Below are 17658 nucleotides of genomic sequence, written 5' to 3'. Positions count from 1 at the left end.
TCTCCCTGCCTGCCTCCCTTCCTTCCAGCGTCCCTCCCGTCCCTGGGAGCACTAGTGTTCATTGCCAGAGTCTTGAACCCCGGATCAGAGTTCCAGCCAGTGGAGAGGATGGAGGTCTGAGACATGGGGGGCGGTCGGGACACTGGGAGGGGACCAGGGCCCCCGGCGTTCATCGCTGTCCTGGCTCCAGCCCTCCTCTGTCTGTCTGTTTATTTCCCTGGGGCTGCTGTAACAAATGACCACAAACTGGGTGGTAATTAACTCTCCCCCAGTTGCAGAGGCCAGAAGCCTGAAATGGACCGTGGGCAGGTTCCGCCTCTTCCGCTCCTGGTGGCCCCGGGTGTCCCTGGACTTGAGGCAGCGCCACTCCCGTCTCTGCCTGGGTCCTCACCTGGCCTTCTTCCCTGCGTGTCTCTCTCTGCGTCTCTCCTACAAGGACACCTGTCATTGGATTTAGACCTCAATCCAGGATGGTCTCCTCACCTTGACATCCATAACTTAATGGGCAAAGACCCTTTTGCCAAACAGGTTCCCATTTGCAGATGCTAGAGGGTGGGATGTAGACCCAGGTATGGAGGAGTTGTTTAGTTGCTCAGGCATGTCTGAGTCTGCAAACCCATGCCAGGCTCCTCTGTCTATGGAATTTCCCAAGCAAGAATACTGGAGTGGGTTGCCATTTCCTTCTCCAGGGGATCTTCCTGATCCAGGGATCAAATCCACGTTTCCTGCATTGGCAGGTGGATTCTTTACCACCGAGCCACCGGGAAAACCCCGCAGCTTTGGAAAGGCGGTCACAATTCACCCCACTAGACCGTCCCTGCCGGGTGGCCACAGTGGGACCTGAACCCATGCTAGGTTGATAAACAGCAGAGGGAGATGGGGGTGGGGAGGAAGGTGAGGGTGGCCCCAGGGTGGCCTCAGGAAGGGTCATGAGTTTGCTTGTGAGTGAAGGAGGAGGGTGAGCTGGCATTGCCACCCTGCTTCACAGACGATACATGAGGGAACAGAGGTCCAGTGAGTTTGTTGTTTCATAGGCTCAATAATCACATAATAAGCACGATAGAGAAGAAGCTGCCTCCAAAAAGCTTATTAGATTATGGATTTCTTTCTCTTTTTTCTCTCTTCTTCAAAATGAAGATTGCTTTATTGATTACATTATAAAATCAGACCATGAAAGAAACAATCTATGTTCATTCTTCAGTTCTCAGACATTTGAAAGGGTAAAAAGAAAAAAGTAGGGCTTCCTTGGTGGTTCAATGGTAAAGAATTTGCCTGCCAATGCAGAAGACACGAGTTCGATCCCTAGCCCAGGAAGATCGTGCGCCACAACTATTGAGCCTGTGCTCAATAGAGCCCGGGAACCACAACTACTGAAGCCCGCCTGCCTCGAGCCTGTGCTCTGCATCAAGAGAAGCCACAGCGGTGAGAAGGCTGGCCACCACAGCTAGAGAGTAGCCCCCACCCGACGCCACTAGAGAAAAGCCCATGTAGCAGCGAAGACCCAGCACAGCCAAAACTAAAAAAATAAAGAAACTTTTTAAAAAAAGAAAAAGAGTGAGATTCACCCTCTAATTCCACCCCCTGTTGACACCTGTGGTTGACATCATGACCTGGTTCCTTCTAAGCGTTTTTCTGGGTGTGTAGAAGTGGGGCTCCCTCTATGGATGAGTCTCCCACCCATTCTTCGCCAGGAAGCAGTCCTGAGTCACCACCCTTGGCAGCTGTCGGAGCTCTGAAGAATGGATGACCTCTCGTGTTTGACCTTGGACACGAGGGCGTCTCCAGCTTCACTGTTGTGAGCAGGCGAGAGGTCTCCGAAAGGGTGCTGGCCACCTTTGCATCTGGAGAATTTCCTGGTGGTCCAGTGGTTAGGACTTGGAGCTTTCACTGCTGAGGGTGAGGACTCGATCCCTGCTTGGGGAACTAAGATCCTGCAAGTTGTGCATTGTGGCCAAAAATAAAATAAAACCTTTACATCTGTCTGAGGGGCCTCCCTCATAGCTCAGCTGGTAAATAATCCACCTGCAATGCAGGAGACTTTGGTTCAATTCCTGGGTTGGAAAGATCCTCTGAAGAAGGGATAGGCTACCCATTCCAGTATTCTTGGGCTTCCCTGGTGGCTCAGCTGATAAAGAATCTGCCTGCAATGTGGGAGACCTGGGTTCAATCCCTGGGTTGGGAAGATCCCCTGGAGAAGGGAAAGGCTACCCACTCCAGTATTCTGGCCTGGAGAATTCCATGGATTGTATGGCCCATGGGATCGCAAAGAGTCGGACACGATGGAGCAACTTGCACTTTCATCTGTCTGAGAGTGGGGAAAGGTGAGCCCTGGGTGTCGACCGCTGGCCCTCCTCTCGTCTTCTTTGCCCGGTGTCCCAGGCCATGTTCGAGCTCATCACTTCTGAGGCCTCCTACTATAAAAGCCTGAACCTGCTGGTGTCCCACTTCATGGAGAACGAGCGGCTGAAGAAGATCCTGCACCCGTCTGAGGCCCACATCCTCTTCTCCAACGTGCTGGATGTCATGGCCGTCAGTGAGCGGTGAGCCAGTGCCCCGATCCTCGTGGGGCGCCTTCTAGTCCCTCCTTCTCACCCGGGGTGAGGCTGGGGCTGGTGGTGCATGCCTGCTACACTGGCTTCTCTGCTTTTGAATGTTTGGAGTTTTCTGTAATAAGCTATAACTAAACTGTTATTGTTGTTCAGTCGCTAAGTCCTGTCTGACTCTTTGCAACCCCATGGACTGCAGCACACCAGGTTTCTCTGTCTTTCACTATCTCCTGGAGCTTGCTCAAACTCATGTCCATTGAGTCGGTGATGCCATCCAACCATCTCATCCTCTGTTGTCCCCTTCTCCTGCCCTCAGCTTTCCCAGCATCAGGGTCTTTTCCAGAGAGGTAGCTCTTCCCATCAGGTGGCCAAAGCATTGGAGCTTCAGCTTCAGTATCAGCCCTTCCAATGAATATTCAGGACTGATCTTTAGGATGGACTGGTTGGATCTCCTTGCAGTCCAAGGGACTCTCAAGAGTCTTCTCCAACACCACAGTTCGAAAGCGTCTGTTCTTCGGCGCTTAGCCTTCTTTATGGTCCAACTCTCACATGAAAAGATGAAAAGGCAAAAGATAAACCTAAATACATAAACCCAGAGACCTGCCACCCTCCCAGCAACAAGGCCAGTTGCGTCCCTCCAGACAGAACTGCTGCCTGCGGGTCCCTCCCATCGGTGCAGGTGCTCGTGTGTCCTGCGCCTGCACTGCACACAGTGGTGTCCAGGTGACATGCTCTTTATCCTGAGGCCACAGGCCCTGGCTTGGTGCACGCAGGGCCCAAGATCCCTTGAGGGCAAGTCGGAGCGCAGTCCTGGAGTTACACTTTCTCCTCTACAGTTACATGGAAGTCGTGATTGGACCTGTGCTTAGATTTTAGCTCGAGAAGGATGGGATGTGCTTAAGTGGAGGAGGGTTAGACATCTATTGACTGATCATTGCAAAGAAGAGCTCCAGCCATTCTGTTAGGATAAGAGATCCATTTACCATTTGCACCTTATTCTGTGGAGGTTTGCAGCTAAAACTCAGCTTTTATCAGCAGACCCAACCGCCCCTGTTCCGATGAGAAATAGCACTTGGGCAGCAGCAGCCCCCTGCTCCCCATGTGGCTCTCCGTGGACCCTCCGGAGTGGGTCCCCCTGCACATGGACACCCCACCTTCCTATTTGCAGGCCCCAGATCCTGTGGCAGTCCCCCCACCAGATGGGCTCAGGGAGGCGAGACCTGACTGAGGCCAGTGCCGTCTTGGAGACCCCTCGGCCTCTGCCACCACACCCCCATGCTGCGGGAGGGGTGTCTATCTGTTTACGTATTTGTTTCTATGTTATTATGGAATATCCCAAACATGCAGAAGTAGAAACAGCAGAACAAGCCCGCATTGCAGCATGTCGATTCACCCATGGCCCCATCCGCCCCCCAACCCCGCCACCCACGGGAGCATTCCAAACTTAATTCCCATCGTCATCTCACTTCATAAACACATCAGTACGCACATACGGAGGAGGTCTCTTTAGCAAATGTTCCTAATGTTATCATCTACCAGAAAACCTGAACAAGTAATTCCTTGATGTGATAGAACACGCCCCCTCGCTGGGACCCTGTCCTGTCGTGTCGGTTTGGCGAGGACGTGTCCTCAGTCTCCCCTCGGCTTCCCTAACCCAGCCGCCTCCCGCCAGGTTTCTGTTGGAGCTGGAGCGCCGGATGGAGGAAAACATCGTCATCTCGGACGTGTGTGACATCGTGTACCGCTACGCCGCTGACCACTTCTCCGTCTACATCACCTACGTCAGCAACCAGACCTACCAGGAGCGGACCTATAAGCAGCTGCTGTGAGTGTGGCCAGGGGCGGGATCATCGCAGAGGCCGGCACGGGCAGCCCCCTCCTCCGACGCTGGCCCTGAGCTGTGGTCCCTGGACCTCTGCTTTCCCGGGACGGCATCCAAGGCTGGCACGTGCTGGGGCTTTTGGTGCCACCAGGGAAATGGTGACCCCGGGACAGTTGGCCATAGCACCCACTGGACCTGTGTCCAGATGGCCACGCAGGGCTCTGCGAGGTTTAGAAAAGGGAGCTTGAGGCCATGAGGACCAGTCGAGGCCCAGGACAGCAGGAGAGTGGTTTGAATCAGAGACAAAGGCAAGGATTGGGGAGGGAGTCTTTTTGGTGATTCTCCAGCATCTGGATTGTGTGTGTGCTCTGTCATGTCCGACTCTTTGTGACTCTATGGACTGTAGCCCGCCAGGCTCCTCTGTCCATGGGATTCTCCAGGCCAGTATACTGGAGTGGGTTGCCATGCCCTCCTCCAGGGGATCTTCCCAACCCAGGGATCAAACCAGCGTCTCCTGCATTGGCAGGTGGATTCTGTACCACTGCACCACCTTGAAGCCCTCTCCAGCCAAAGCCCTTGAATTTTACTAATCTGCCCACTTTGTAAACTTCCTTGGGGTTTCCGTTGAGAGAAGTTTTTCATCAACTTGCTGCTTTTGAGTTCTTCACATTTTCTGTGCCATGTTTCGACCACAGTTTAAACGATGATACGTTCTTAGCACACTCAACGGGCCCCAAAGGACTCTCCAGGTGGTGACTCTGGACTTTATGCTTTGCTGGGTCTTTTCATCAGTGCAGTTCACTGGGGGTGTTTTAAAGGTTGAGCCCTCGGGGATTTAGGTGTTTGACATTTGGGGTTTGCAGTGGGGATGTGAGGGAATCCGGATGCCAGTTTTGAGGATAAGCATTGAGAAGACAGTCACACAGGAAGCGAGGACTCTGGATATTGCAGTGCCCCGGGATCCACTGGTGTGGCCCGTGAGAGCAGACTCTCTGGGCTGAGTGCCATGTCCCTGATGTCAGGCAGTCCTGGGCCAGCATCTGCCCTCCAGCCGTGGTTTCCACTGCCCAACCCATCTGCAGAAGAGACATCCCCGCCGGGCAGGAGCAGCCCAGGTTCTCCCTGCAGCCGTCTCCAGCCTGCCGCCTGCTCCTGTCACTACGTGGGTTCACCTTGCCACCATTTCCTGCTGGGAAAATCGTTGAATTATGCATCTGATTCATAGTCTTGGCCATACAAGGAGTTCTTGCCTTCCCACACAACAACATATTTTGCTAAGTTTTCATGGGCTGGGCATGTGAAGTCACTATTGTTATTTGACTTGTACACGAACAGTTTGTTTTGCAGAGAAAAAAAAGAGAGAAAGAATAGATGCATGGACGCATCCTCTGCCCGTGGGCTGTCTGGTTCCTACGAGGCTGTGCATGGGGAGGAAGCCTCTCCAACTCATGCCTCCTACAAGCCAGAGAGGGCTTCCCAGGTGGTGCTAGTGGTAAAGAACCTGCCTGCCAACGCAGGAGACATAAGAGATGCGGGTTCCATCCCTGGGTTGGGAAGATCCCCTGGAGGAGGGCATGGCAACCCACTCCAGTATCCTTGCCTGGAGAATCCCCAAACAGAGGAGCCTGGCGGGCTACAGTCCATGGGTACGCATAGAGTTGGACACAGCTGAGGCAGCTCAGCACACACGCATGCACCGACGCTCTCGTCTGTGTGCCCAGCCAGGAGAAGGCAGCCTTCCGGGAGCTGATCGCGCAGCTGGAGTTGGACCCCAAGTGCAGGGGGCTGCCCCTCTCCTCCTTCCTCATCCTGCCTTTCCAGAGGATCACGCGCCTCAAGCTGTTGGTCCAGGTACCCGACTCTCTCCCTCTACCCACCCCCGACTTCAGCTGCCGCCTGTTTCCTTTGGTCAGTCCAGGTCTCTGCGGGCTTTCTGAGAAGTCCATGTGCTCCACAAATCCTAATTAAGCTCCTCCTGTGTGCCAAGCAGTGGGAGACTCAGCCCCTGCTGCCGGAGAGCCAGATCCTGGTGGGGAGAGAGAGACACACACACAGCCAGGAAGTGGCCATGGCTGAGGACTGTGAATCAGGGTGACATGATAGGGGTGACAGCCTGGCCCACTCCCAGGGTGGGGATCGGGAAGGGCTCTCAGATGAGTGACATTTAAGCGAAGACTTGCCTGACAGGGAGGAGCCATTCATCTGACGGGGAACTGCTTTCAGGCAGAGGTCCTGGGGCAGAAAGGTCCACAGACGGGTCGGCCGGCCGTGAGCTGGGGAACGTGATGGGAGTGAGTGTGGCGATGTGGGCAGAGGCTGGTCAGGGGCCTGCGGGGCCAGCTGAGGCATTGGATTCTATCCCCTGTGATGGGGGTCACTCCTTTTAGTGGACGTTGGTTAAGAGCTCAAAGCAGCTGCCGCGTGGAGAGTGCCAGGCAGGAGGGCAAGAGCGGAAGTGGGAGCAAAAGTTCACGAGCGATTCGAGAAAGGCGGGCTGGCGGCATCGAGGTGCGGCATCCTGGAGGGACATCAGTGAACTGAGCCCTGCACTTGCTACCGTGGAGAAGGAAGGAAGGGGAATCTTTGGTTTGAGCAGCTGGACTGATGATGCTGTTTCCCGAGGTGGGGAGGTCAGCATTCGGTTTTGGACCATTGGGAGGACTTTGAGCCGTTGAACATCCAAGTTTAGAGTCAAAGGGATAAGTCAGGGTGGGTGCTCTTGGCACCCAGGTGGCATAAACCAGGTTTCATCCCAATGAGACAAGGTGGACCTGAGCCACACTGTCCACTAGGAGATGGATTTGCGGTTAGGGATGGTTAAAGGAGCGGTTTGCTGAGCGCCACCCCCAACTTGGTAAGGGAGGGTTAAGGCGGTGCCAGAGCTGACTGCGTGTCGCTGGCTTGGTTGCCGGGCAGAGACGGGCAGGTGACTACACAGAGTGGGCTGGGGGCCTGCAGCTGAGGGATGTCCCGAGGTGGGTCTGGTCTGGAGCTCAGGAGAGAGTGAAGAGCATACCTATCACCCTGGTGTCCACCTGGTGGGGGTGATCCTACACTGTGTGGGTAGCTGGAGATGTTTGTTCTGAAGCCACCATGTGGGACAGCCTGGATGGGGGCGAGAGGGGGTGGACTGTGCTGAGATGTGCCCAACCCTCCTATGGGGTGAGAGCAGGTCCAAACTATGTGCATGAGGAGACCCGGGAGGCAGGAATCGTGTAAAATATGAAGAGCAATGCAAAAATTGCCATTTATAGGCGAAATTCAAAACAACCCAACTACTGGAAAAAAGACTTTTTTTTTCAATACAACCAGAGTGAACAAAACTTCCGGGTCATTGCTACTTAGCTTCAGATGACAGGCCCACTCTTGCTGCTGCAAACGTTGAGCTCGATTCGGGACGGGCAACCCTGAGTGACCCTCCCCAGGCTGCTGGTCCTGCCTTCCCGCCTCCCTGCTTCCACGTGGTCAGTCCCTTTGCTTCGGTCTCTGCTGTAAGGAGATTGGGGCTCTGGCATGGCCCTCGTAGTTAGTCCTGGGGGAGACCTCGACTCACCTTAGAGCCAGGCAAGGCTTGTGTGCAATGCTTGGCCCCCGGGTCGGTGGAAGGTTCTCTCGCCCCATGTCTGCGCTCTTCGTGGGGGGTGTCACAGCCATGTGAGGCTGCTGGGACCAGCGGGGAGGGCACCATGCGGGGTGGGGGGGAGCGGAGGAACGGCCATCCACGATGAAACCAAGTGCGGACTCTCCCTGTGCCCAGAACATCCTGAAGAGGGTGGAGGAAAGGTCTGAGCGCGAAGGCACCGCCTTGGACGCCCACAAGGAACTGGAGCTGGTGAGTCGTGCTTCTTCCTTGCGCGTTTCCCAGTAAACTGTCTTCTCCTCTAGACCCACCTCCCTGTCCTGCTCCCTCCTGTCTTGGTATTGTCTTTGGAAGATGCAAATTCACTTTCATATTTGCTCTGGCAATTCAGAAAAGTCACCGGGTCCAAAAAATGTCAGGTGGGGCCTGCACAGGCAGAGGGCTTCCTTCTCCCCACAGGCTGCCGCCGTGCGGGGTGGACCAGGCCCCCAGCGGGCGCCCTGTACCCACAGACATGGTTGTGGGCCTCTCCCGCCAACCCACACCACTGCTTCCATCACGGCCCTCGGAGGCCTCGCCTTCATCCTTGCCCATTTCCAGTGTCAAAAAAGCTCCGGCTTTTCCCTCCCCGCCCACGTTCTGAGGACAGTTCTGGCTCTTCTTAGGCCCTGGGCAGCTCTGTCCCGGGCTTCCTACTGCAGTCCCCTCCATCCCACCTTTCCCATTCCCACCTCTCTCCCAGCCCTCAGCCCTAGAGCTGCAGGAGATGTGCCTGCCCTGCCAAGTTGGGCCTTTGCTGCCCCAGAGTGGAGAGAAACCATCTCCGCTCTTGATCCTTGACCAGAAGAGCTTCCTCCTGGAAGCTGTCAGCAGAGCACATGCTGGGCGGGACGGGTCGGCGGATGTTCAAGGATTTGTCTTAAAACGTTTGTCTTACAGTGCCGCCACGTGTGTTTGCTCCTGGTGTCCACTGGCGCTGCGAGCCCACTCTTGGCATCTGTGTGGGAGGCCACTCTGTCGTGCTGGTGACCCTGTAACAGCGCCTGGTGTTAAGAATTCTTTCCCACTCAGCGTACCAGCGGCAGCAGCTCAGTAAAAGGACTAGCCTCCATAGCTGTCGGGTGGTGGTTCTGAGCCATTTCTGAAAGGTTGTTGCTGAGCCATGAAAGACGCCGGGATTCTTGGCCTCCGGAGGAGATGAATTCAATCCGGGGCCAGTGATGAGGCTTGATCATCAGAGCTTTTCGTGTGATAAAGTTTTATTAAAGTATAAAAGAGATAGACAAAGCTTCTGACATAGACATCAGAAGGGAGCAGAAAGCGTGCCCCCTTGCTAGTTTTTAGCAAACTGCTTTATGTCGGTTCAGTTCAGTTCAGTCACTCAGTCGTGTTCTACTCTTTGTGACCCCATGGACTGCAGCACACCGGGCTTCCCTGTCCATCACCAACTTCCGGATTTTATTCAAACTCATGTCCATCGAGTCGGTGATGCCATCCAGCCATCTCATCCTCTGTTGTCCCCTTCTCGTCCCGCCTTCAATCTTTCCCAGCATCAGGGTTCTTTCAAATGAGTCACCTCTTCACATCAGGTGGCCAAAGTATTAGAGTTTCAGCTTCAGCATCAGTCCTTCCAATGAATATTCAGGACTTTGTCTGTTAGAAAGCTATTAATCAGATAAGAGAGACACCTCAAAGCTGAGGCAGTTTCACCAGGCCTCTGTCCCACGATATGCATTTTTGAGATAGGATGGAATGGGGTGTGTCATTCCTCGGCCATAAAACAATTGATATGAATGCTGGTTTATTGAGCCATTATCAGCCCAAGGTTTGAGAAAAGAAAAAAAGTTCATCTTAGGTGGAACCATTTTGAATAAAGGCAAATTCCAAAGCAAATACATAGTTTCATTAACATAGCTTAAGAAACGGAGAAGGCAATGGCACCCCACTCCAGTACTCTTGCCTGGAAAACCCCATGGATGGAGGAGCCTGGTAGGCTGCAGTCCATGGGGTCGCTAAGAGTTGGGCACGACTGAGTGACTTCACTTTCACTTTTCACTTTCATGCTTTGGAAAAGAAAATGGCAACCCACTCCAGTGTTCTTGCCTGGAGAATCCCAGGGATGGGGGAGCCTGGTGGGCTGCTGTCTATGGGGTCACACAGAGTTGGACACGACTGAAGCGACTTAGCAGTAGCAGTAAGAAAACCACATTGGTTAGCTCAAAGCTTGAGAGAAGTTCAGGTAGAACCAGGTGTCGTCATGGCAACACAGAACTTTAAGAGAAACCTCCTTTTAATTTTGTATAGGGGAGGAAAAAAATCTGACACATGTAGTTTTGTTTCTTCCTGCCGCTTAAGGGAGAGAGAAAAAAATGTCTGACTCTTGCAGCCTGTTTCCTCCGTTTGGAGACCCCTGGGCTCCCTGCCTGTTACCCTCTCACTTTGAGCCACGAGGACTTTGTAACTGAATGCAGTCATTTCTCCCCAGGTCTCTCCTTCTGTCGTTCACTCCAGGCCAGGTGGCCGCGAAATCCCTCTGGCAACTATACCCTTTGAATACTGGGGGAAATGGCACTTCCCTGCCAGCCTAGTTGAGGAAAGGCCGGCGCCTTGAGCGGGCTGGTCAGGGAGGGCCAGTTGCCTGCCAGCCTGGCTGCCTCTGCCCAGGCCCTCTGCCACACCTGGTCACACTCAGCTGGTCAGACGGGAGCTCCATCGCAGCTCCCACGGGGCCCCAAGCGGTCTCGGGGCACCCACAAGTGTTCTCTGTTTTCAAGTTGTTTTTTGCCTTCCTCTCCCTTTTTATTTCCTTGTAATGAAAGGTATACTCTTGCTTCTTATTATCATTTTTTATAAAGGTGGGGTTTTTTCCCCTAATTTATAAAAACGGTGAATACGGATTCACACACTGTTCATAAGCAGAAAGGCGGCAAGGATCCGCAGTTCTCCCACACCCACTGCCAGCACGCTGGAGCCCACCCTTCCAGATGGAGGCCTGCACACACGGTTGTATTCCCTGCAAAAGGGGCTTGTGGCTTACAAGCTGGCTTTGCCCTCCATTTCGGCGCTCGTGGGTGTCCCTGGTGGCTCAGCGGTAAAGAATCCGCCAGCCAGTGAGAGAGACCCTGGTTTGATCTCTGGGTCGGAAAGATCCCCTGGAGAAGGGAATGGCTACCCATTCCAACATTCTTGCCTGGAGAATCCCATGGACAGAGGAGCCTGGTGGGCTACAGTCCTTGCAGTTGCAAAGAGTCGGACACGACTTAAGTGACTAACACATTCTCTTGAGCTTTTTTTCATGACTTCAGAATACAGGGTTATGTGGCTTTACAAGCACTAATCAATCCCAGTTGCCTCATCGGCAGACATTTAGGTTGAGGACAGCTTTCCTCGTTCCAACCACTGCAGGGGATACCCCATACACGCACCTCTGGGCGCTGTCTTCCTTTCTGCATGCTGAGCGCCAGGCCCTGTTCTCAACACCTGTGATCCGGAGCGGATATCGAGTCCTTGGAACAAGGTCGCAGAAAATCTGCTTTCATTTGGCCTCTTGGTACCCGGGTGGCCTCCCAGGAAGCTTGGGGGGACCTATGCTCCCCTTGCAGCACGTGACAGAGCCCGAATCCCAGGCCTCAGGCATTTCCAGGCTGACAGATGAGACAGGACATCCTGCTGAAAACCGTTCTCTTAGGTGATGCAAGGGGTCAGCATTGCTTTCTGTGTTCTCTGGAGTCCGCGTCCCGCCAAGGACAAGGCCCCAGCTTTCTCCACTGGAACTGAGACCCCACTGAGACTGGCCAGTCAGTGTCTCAGCTGTGGACAGAGTGCCCGAAGGACGTGGCCAGAGACCGCTGGCTGCGTGTGGCCTGATGTGTCTGCCTTCCTGTTCCAGGTGGTGAAAGCATGCAACGAGGGCGTCAGGAAGATGAGCCGCACGGAGCAGATGATCAGCATCCAGAAGAAGATGGAGTTCAAGATCAAGGTCAACCACGCGTCCCCGGCCCCGCCCGCCGGCCTGGGGCGCAGGCCACTGGCCAGGCCCGCTGAATGGCCATGCTTGGGTCTCAGCATGGTGCCACCCCCACTGAGGCCCTCCCTGACCCCCTAGCGGAGGGCCCTCCCCTGCCCCCATCACCAGGCCATCGCACTGGCCTAGACTGTTTTCTTGTGGGGCAGTGCAGGGACCCAGAAGCGGCCTGCTCTCAGTTACCGGCTGCGTGACCTTGAACAGTCAGCTTGAAAGAAGAACAGGACATGAACCAGTCCAGGGGTTCTTAATCCTGGGCGATTTGAAAATCAGGTGGAAGTTACCCACCTTCTTCCCCAATTTTGTGTAAAGCTTCAGGCACCAGTGACCCTAAGGGCTCCCAGGGTTTCTGGTGACGTGGGCAGAAGGGCATGGTGCCCACCGAGGGTCTGTGGGGTCACGCTGGTTCTTTGGGTGCCGAGCCTCAGTTGAAGATGCAGACCTCGGGGTGGTGGGGAGGCCTCACGTAGCTCCACTTGCTGGCTGAGGGCTGAGTGCTGAGTGCCGAGTAATCGCCCCAGAGCCGTGGAGTGGGGGAATGCAGGCCCGGCCTCCTAGCCCTGGGGTCCCAGTTCTCCCCTCTCCCCTTAGAACTTGAACCCTCCTTTGATTCTGCATCACTCAGGCTGAGCCTGGTGAGGCATGATAGCACACACAGGCACCCACATGTACACACACACCCCCGTGAGTACAGACGCATACAGGACACACAGACACACTTGGACACAAGCACGTATACATAGACGCACACGAGGACACACAAACAACAGACAAGTACACAGCTGCCCACTCAGGCGCACACACACACACACACACAAACACACCCTTCCCACGTGTGCCCAGCACCCACCCATCCCTCCCACCAGTGCCCGTGTCCTGGGCCCAGTGTGGTCCCCAACACCCGTTACCACAGTTACCGCTCCAGTCGGAGTACCAGGGGAGCTGGGGCAGGGTGCGGAGGGCACAGCCTCCCCTGACATGCCCCCCCCCCGCCCCCCAGTCGGTGCCCATCATCTCACACTCCCGCTGGCTGCTGAAGCAGGGCGAGCTGCAGCAGATGTCCGGCCCCAAGACCTCGCGGACCCTGCGGACCAAGAAACTCTTCCGGGAGATTTACCTCTTTCTCTTCAACGACCTGCTGGTGATTTGCCGGCAGATTCCAGGGTGAGCGGCAGGCGGGAGGGGCGGGGAGTCACCGGGGCCTGGGGGCAGTGCCCTGGGCCTTCGGGCAAGTTTATTTAAACCCCTGGGCTTCGCTGGTTTTTCCCTCCTGCCAACTGCGGGTGGTTCTCCTAAGTATTGCAGCTCAGTGCCTGCTGCCCGGGGTGTGCCCAGCAGCTCCTGTGTCAGGGGTGCAGACCCCTTGTCCACCGTCCACGCCAGGGGTGGGGGCGGGTGGGGGGCTGGGGGTGAGGTGGACAGGCGTCAGGTGGGGAGCTTCCGAAGGCGGTGAGGAGCAGCCGCAGTGGGGCTGGTCCCGCTGGCCAGGGCTGGGGTGGGAGGTCTCCTGGGAATCCAAGCGTCCTGGGGACCAACAAGCCCCTCCTGCCACCTGGGTCCCCAGAGACAAGTACCAGGTGTTTGACTCGGCCCCGCGAGGCCTGCTGCGCGCGGAGGAACTGGAGGACCAGGGCCAGACGCTGGCCAACGTCTTCATCCTACGGCTGCTCGAGAACTCAGACGATCGGGAGGCCACTTACATGCTGAAGGCGTCCTCTCAGTGAGTGCCCAGGGCGGCCGTCCCCTTTCCTGGGGCTCACTGTCCGCCCAGCTCCCGTGTTTCCTCCCCCAGGCCTTGTCCAGAGGATTTCCATCCTGTGTGTCGGGGTTGGGGGTGAGTGCGTTGCTGGCTGTGTGTGTGTGTGTGTGCGTGTGTGTGCGTGCGTGTGTGTGTGTGTGTGTGTGTGTGTGTGTGTTCCCTTGGGCCTCAGACTCTGATGAGCTGTTGTAGAGCCCTTGGGCCAGGCCAACCAGTGAATTGCCGCTGCTGGGCAGTCTCGGGCCCACCTACCACCCTTGAGCAGCCAGGCTGTCTCCCCTGCACCCCCAGGGCTCTGAGAACGATGGCCAGGTCCACGCGGGGCGATGCTCTGTGAGCCCTGGAGCTGGGACGCCTGGTGCCCAGCCCCCCACACCCCAGAACTCACAGGTGTCACCCAGCACATCAAGCCCAGTTCTGACTGCCTCGGGGGGACGGGGTGGCGTCAACCTCTCCGAGTCCACGATTGTGGCTTAGGGCAACTGGCCACCCAGGGCTCACCTCTAGGTGAACGTTGGGTGTCGTGGGCTCACACACCCTCACCCACTGACTTGAAAGATGCCCCCAGGGAGGTTCTGCAGGGCTCCGCCTGGCCTGCTCCCTGGTGCCAAGCTCGGGACCCCAGGGCCAGCCTGCCGGGTGCCTGGCATTGCAGTTCCCCTCGGGTGGGTGCTGACGCTCTGTGTTGGCAGCATCTGCTCTCTTCCTGACCCAGGAGCGAGATGAAGCGCTGGATGACCTCGCTGGCCCCCAACCGAAGAACTAAGTTCGTTTCCTTCACGTCCCGGCTGCTCGGTAAGCGGCCCACTGGGGAGGGGGTACCCGCCAGGTGGGGCAGATGATGGTCAGGGAGGACTCTGCAGGTCAGCCTCGGACAGGGGCCTCTGCACTCCACCTAAAGGGCCTTTGAGGCCTCTGGAAGGCTGCTTCAACTGCCCAGAGGTCCTTCGCACCCTGATGCAAGCTCGGTACCCCACGGAGGACACGGTGTGCCTGAGCTTTGCAAACGTTTCCACGGTTAATGAAGACATAAAAGTCAGCAGGTCTTAAGTGACCGGTGCTGCAAGGACACCGAAGGGATTTGGGCCCAGGAGGCAAACGCCAGTGTTCTCAGGGGCGCCTGATCGTCTGAAAACGTTCCAAAATAGGAAAGGGCTCAAGCGCCATCCTGACCATGTTCACCGAGTCCTGAACGGACGTCCCTAGGCCGCTCCCAGGACCCAGCCCAGGACCGAGGAGCCTCCTTCAAAGGCTAAATAAGAGCCCTCCCCGCCCCTCCCCCCACACTGGCAGCCTGTTCATCCCTGCACCAGCTATGACTTGTTCAGAACTCCCGGCTGTTTTGACTTTATTTTGGAGCCACGCCCACCCCTCCCTCCAATGAGCCCTTTTCCAGCAGCTGCTGGTCCACCCTGTCTCCTGGATGGGGTTGGGTGGGGGTGGAGGGGTGGGGGTGGGGGGGCGTGTCCCTGATAACTGCTGGGGGCCGGGTTCTGCGGGTGCCCAGCCAGGGCAGGTGCCACGTGATGAGGACGGGCCACCCCTTCCTCCCTTCAGACTGCCCCCAGGTCCAGTGTGTGCACCCGTATGTGGCCCAGCAGCCGGATGAGCTGACGCTGGAGCTGGCCGACATCCTCAACATCCTGGACAAGACAGAGGACGGTGAGGCCCGGGGCTGGCGCCTCTGCCCGCAGGGCTCCCTGCGCCCACCCCACGGGGCCCCGGGGTAGGGGGGTGCCTCTCCCCGTGTGCTCCCTGCGCCCACCCAGTGCCCTTTCTCCTCGTCCGGCCCTGGCATCAGCCTCCCCATTATGGTGGGAGGGATGAAGACCAGGAACGCCCCGACCCGGACCTGTATTTGCAGCAAGCTTCCAGATGAGCCTGTGAACACCAGGCCTATGGTCCCACGTGGGCCAGGAAGCCACCCCCTGGGGCTCCTGCCCACTCCTGCTGTTGACACCAGCGCCAGAAGTTGGCTACCCCCTCCTGGAAAACGGACCCCTTATTTCTACATCAGTTGTTCCTAATCTAAATCCCCAAAGTGCACACTGCATGTCTCCCCACCCCAGTTCCTCCCCTTTTTTTGAGGTCCTGGCTGGAAGGGCACAGGCTGGTGACCTCCGGGGAAGACCATGGCCACCACCACAAATCCTAGGGGCTCACCCAGCGCTGGGCGAGCTGTGGTTCCTGCCCTCTCCCCCCATCCCCAGAATATAAACAGCCTGCCACCCCTCCTAGTGGCCTGCAGAAGACATGCTCCAGCCCCACCGACCCCAGGCCTCAGCCCTGCCCAAGGACCTGTCGGCGGGGTCTGCAGTTTGGGCCACAGCACCCCGTCCCCCGCCCCCCCACCACCAGGACGCCGTGATGCAGGGGTGGGTGGAGCAGAGAGTCAGGGCACTTGGCTGGTTCGTGACCTGGCCACGGTCAGCTGACCACCCAGCTCTCAGGAGTCTGAGGCTCAGGGAAGGGCTGCCCAACAAGAGGGTGACGGTGGCGTCCTGGGCCAGCTGCCATCCCACCAGCCCCTCAATGCCTCTCGCTTTTGGGGGTGGCCCTTGGGGTCTCCTGGCCACAGGTGGGGCAGTCTGAGATTGTTGAGGGCTTGGGAATGGGTCCTGGAGTCAATACGCATGGGACCACGATGGCACAGGGTGCGGAGGGTTCCTCCACCTCCCTGTGCACAGGCACCGAGCTCCCCAGGAGGGCTGCACCCCTCCCCCCAGCTTCTGGGGGATACACCCGGTCTGAGCATTTCCATCAGTGAGTGTGAGGGCAGGGGGCCCCTGGGAAAGCTGGACGGACTCCCGAGTCTCCCTTCCGCTTGCTCCCCACGCACCGGAGGGAGGCCCAGCCCAGGCCACTTGGAGAGAGCTTGTGACCTGCTGTCTCCCCTCCCTCCCAGGCTGGATCTTTGGCGAGCGTCTGCATGACCAGGAGCGAGGCTGGTTCCCCAGCAATATGACCGAGGAGATCTTGAACCCCAAGATCCGGTCCCAGAACCTCAAGGAGTGTTTCCGTGTCCACAAGATGGACGACCCTCAGCGCAGCCAGAATAAGGACCGCAGGAAGCTGGGCAGCCGGAATCGGCAATGACCCCTGACCGCACCCCCACACACACACCCCCCCCACCCCCTGCCTGGTGGAGGGATGTAGGCAGGAACGAGGCCTGGCAGGCAGACCCCAGCGGACAGTGGAGGAGTTCTGGGGGAAGGCCCCGCTCCCCAGGCAGCAGGGTGTGACCTGACCTGGGTGGGGTGGTCTTTGCCGAGTCGCCCCACCCCCTCCCTGCCACGTGGTTCGTGCTCATGTGTCCTGGCCCCTCGCTCACCCACTGGAGAGAGGGTGCCCACATCCCTCTGCTGCATTTGTAGATGAGAAAGTGTATTTTAAACAGTATTATACCACCTCTTCTTCTGTCTCTTGGAAGGCAGACAATGGGCAGGCTCCAGGGCCCGCCCCTGGTACTGAGAGGCCCCAGACCCTGGGGCGCCCCTGGGCCCAGGGCAAGTGTGAAGGTGAAGGTGTCACGACTCCCTGCACGTGTCCTCTCCCCCCGGAAGCTGTCAGACTCGGCCAGGCGCACACGTGGACCACCCTGGCCTGATGCGCTTGATGAGCGGCCCTTGGTCTCCGTTCAGAGGACCAGGAGACTATCCGCCTCTGTCCGCCTCTGCCCCCGAGCCTCCACCCGCCTCTGGCTGCACGGCTGGCCTCTGCCTCACGGCAGGCCTGCCAGAGCTTGGCTGAGGGCCCACGCCGCCTTTGGCTCCCTGACCGGCTGGATATAACTTGTTACCTGCCCCTTCAGGAGCCCTGGTGTCACAAAGGAATGACTTGGCCACTGCATCCTGTACGGGTTATGGTTCCGAGAAAAGCAAATATCATTTTTGGCTGCATTAAAAGAAGCATCATGTATAAAATCAA

At 57.0% G+C, this 17658-nt stretch overlaps 1 protein-coding gene across 7 annotated transcripts in view; it reads left to right on the top strand.

The window, feature by feature from the left end:
• NGEF (neuronal guanine nucleotide exchange factor) overlaps window positions 1-17658 on the top strand; it is a 128240-nt gene extending 110582 nt beyond the window's left edge. For 6 of the 7 annotated variants that reach the window (XM_070786897.1, XM_070786895.1, XM_070786898.1 and 3 more), the window contains 10 exons: window positions 2380-2540; window positions 4219-4371; window positions 6090-6219; window positions 8126-8200; window positions 11838-11927; window positions 12973-13136; window positions 13537-13692; window positions 14447-14526; window positions 15289-15393; window positions 16637-17658. In XM_070786897.1, the coding sequence (XP_070642998.1) occupies window positions 2380-2540; window positions 4219-4371; window positions 6090-6219; window positions 8126-8200; window positions 11838-11927; window positions 12973-13136; window positions 13537-13692; window positions 14447-14526; window positions 15289-15393; window positions 16637-16827 (1305 nt within the window). In that variant the 3' untranslated portion in view covers window positions 16828-17658. Of the gene's footprint in view, window positions 1-2379; window positions 2541-4218; window positions 4372-6089; window positions 6220-8125; window positions 8201-11837; window positions 11928-12972; window positions 13137-13536; window positions 13693-14446; window positions 14527-14879; window positions 15148-15288; window positions 15394-16636 lie in introns of those variants that run through there. The other variant, XM_070786900.1, reaches the window with a different exon arrangement.

This window comes from Bos indicus, chromosome 3 (genome assembly GCF_029378745.1).
Source record: "Bos indicus isolate NIAB-ARS_2022 breed Sahiwal x Tharparkar chromosome 3, NIAB-ARS_B.indTharparkar_mat_pri_1.0, whole genome shotgun sequence".
Classification (NCBI taxonomy): domain Eukaryota; kingdom Metazoa; phylum Chordata; class Mammalia; order Artiodactyla; family Bovidae; genus Bos; species Bos indicus.
The sequence above is the reverse complement of the archived record's forward strand: the minus strand, read 5'-3'. Positions and strand labels throughout refer to the sequence as shown.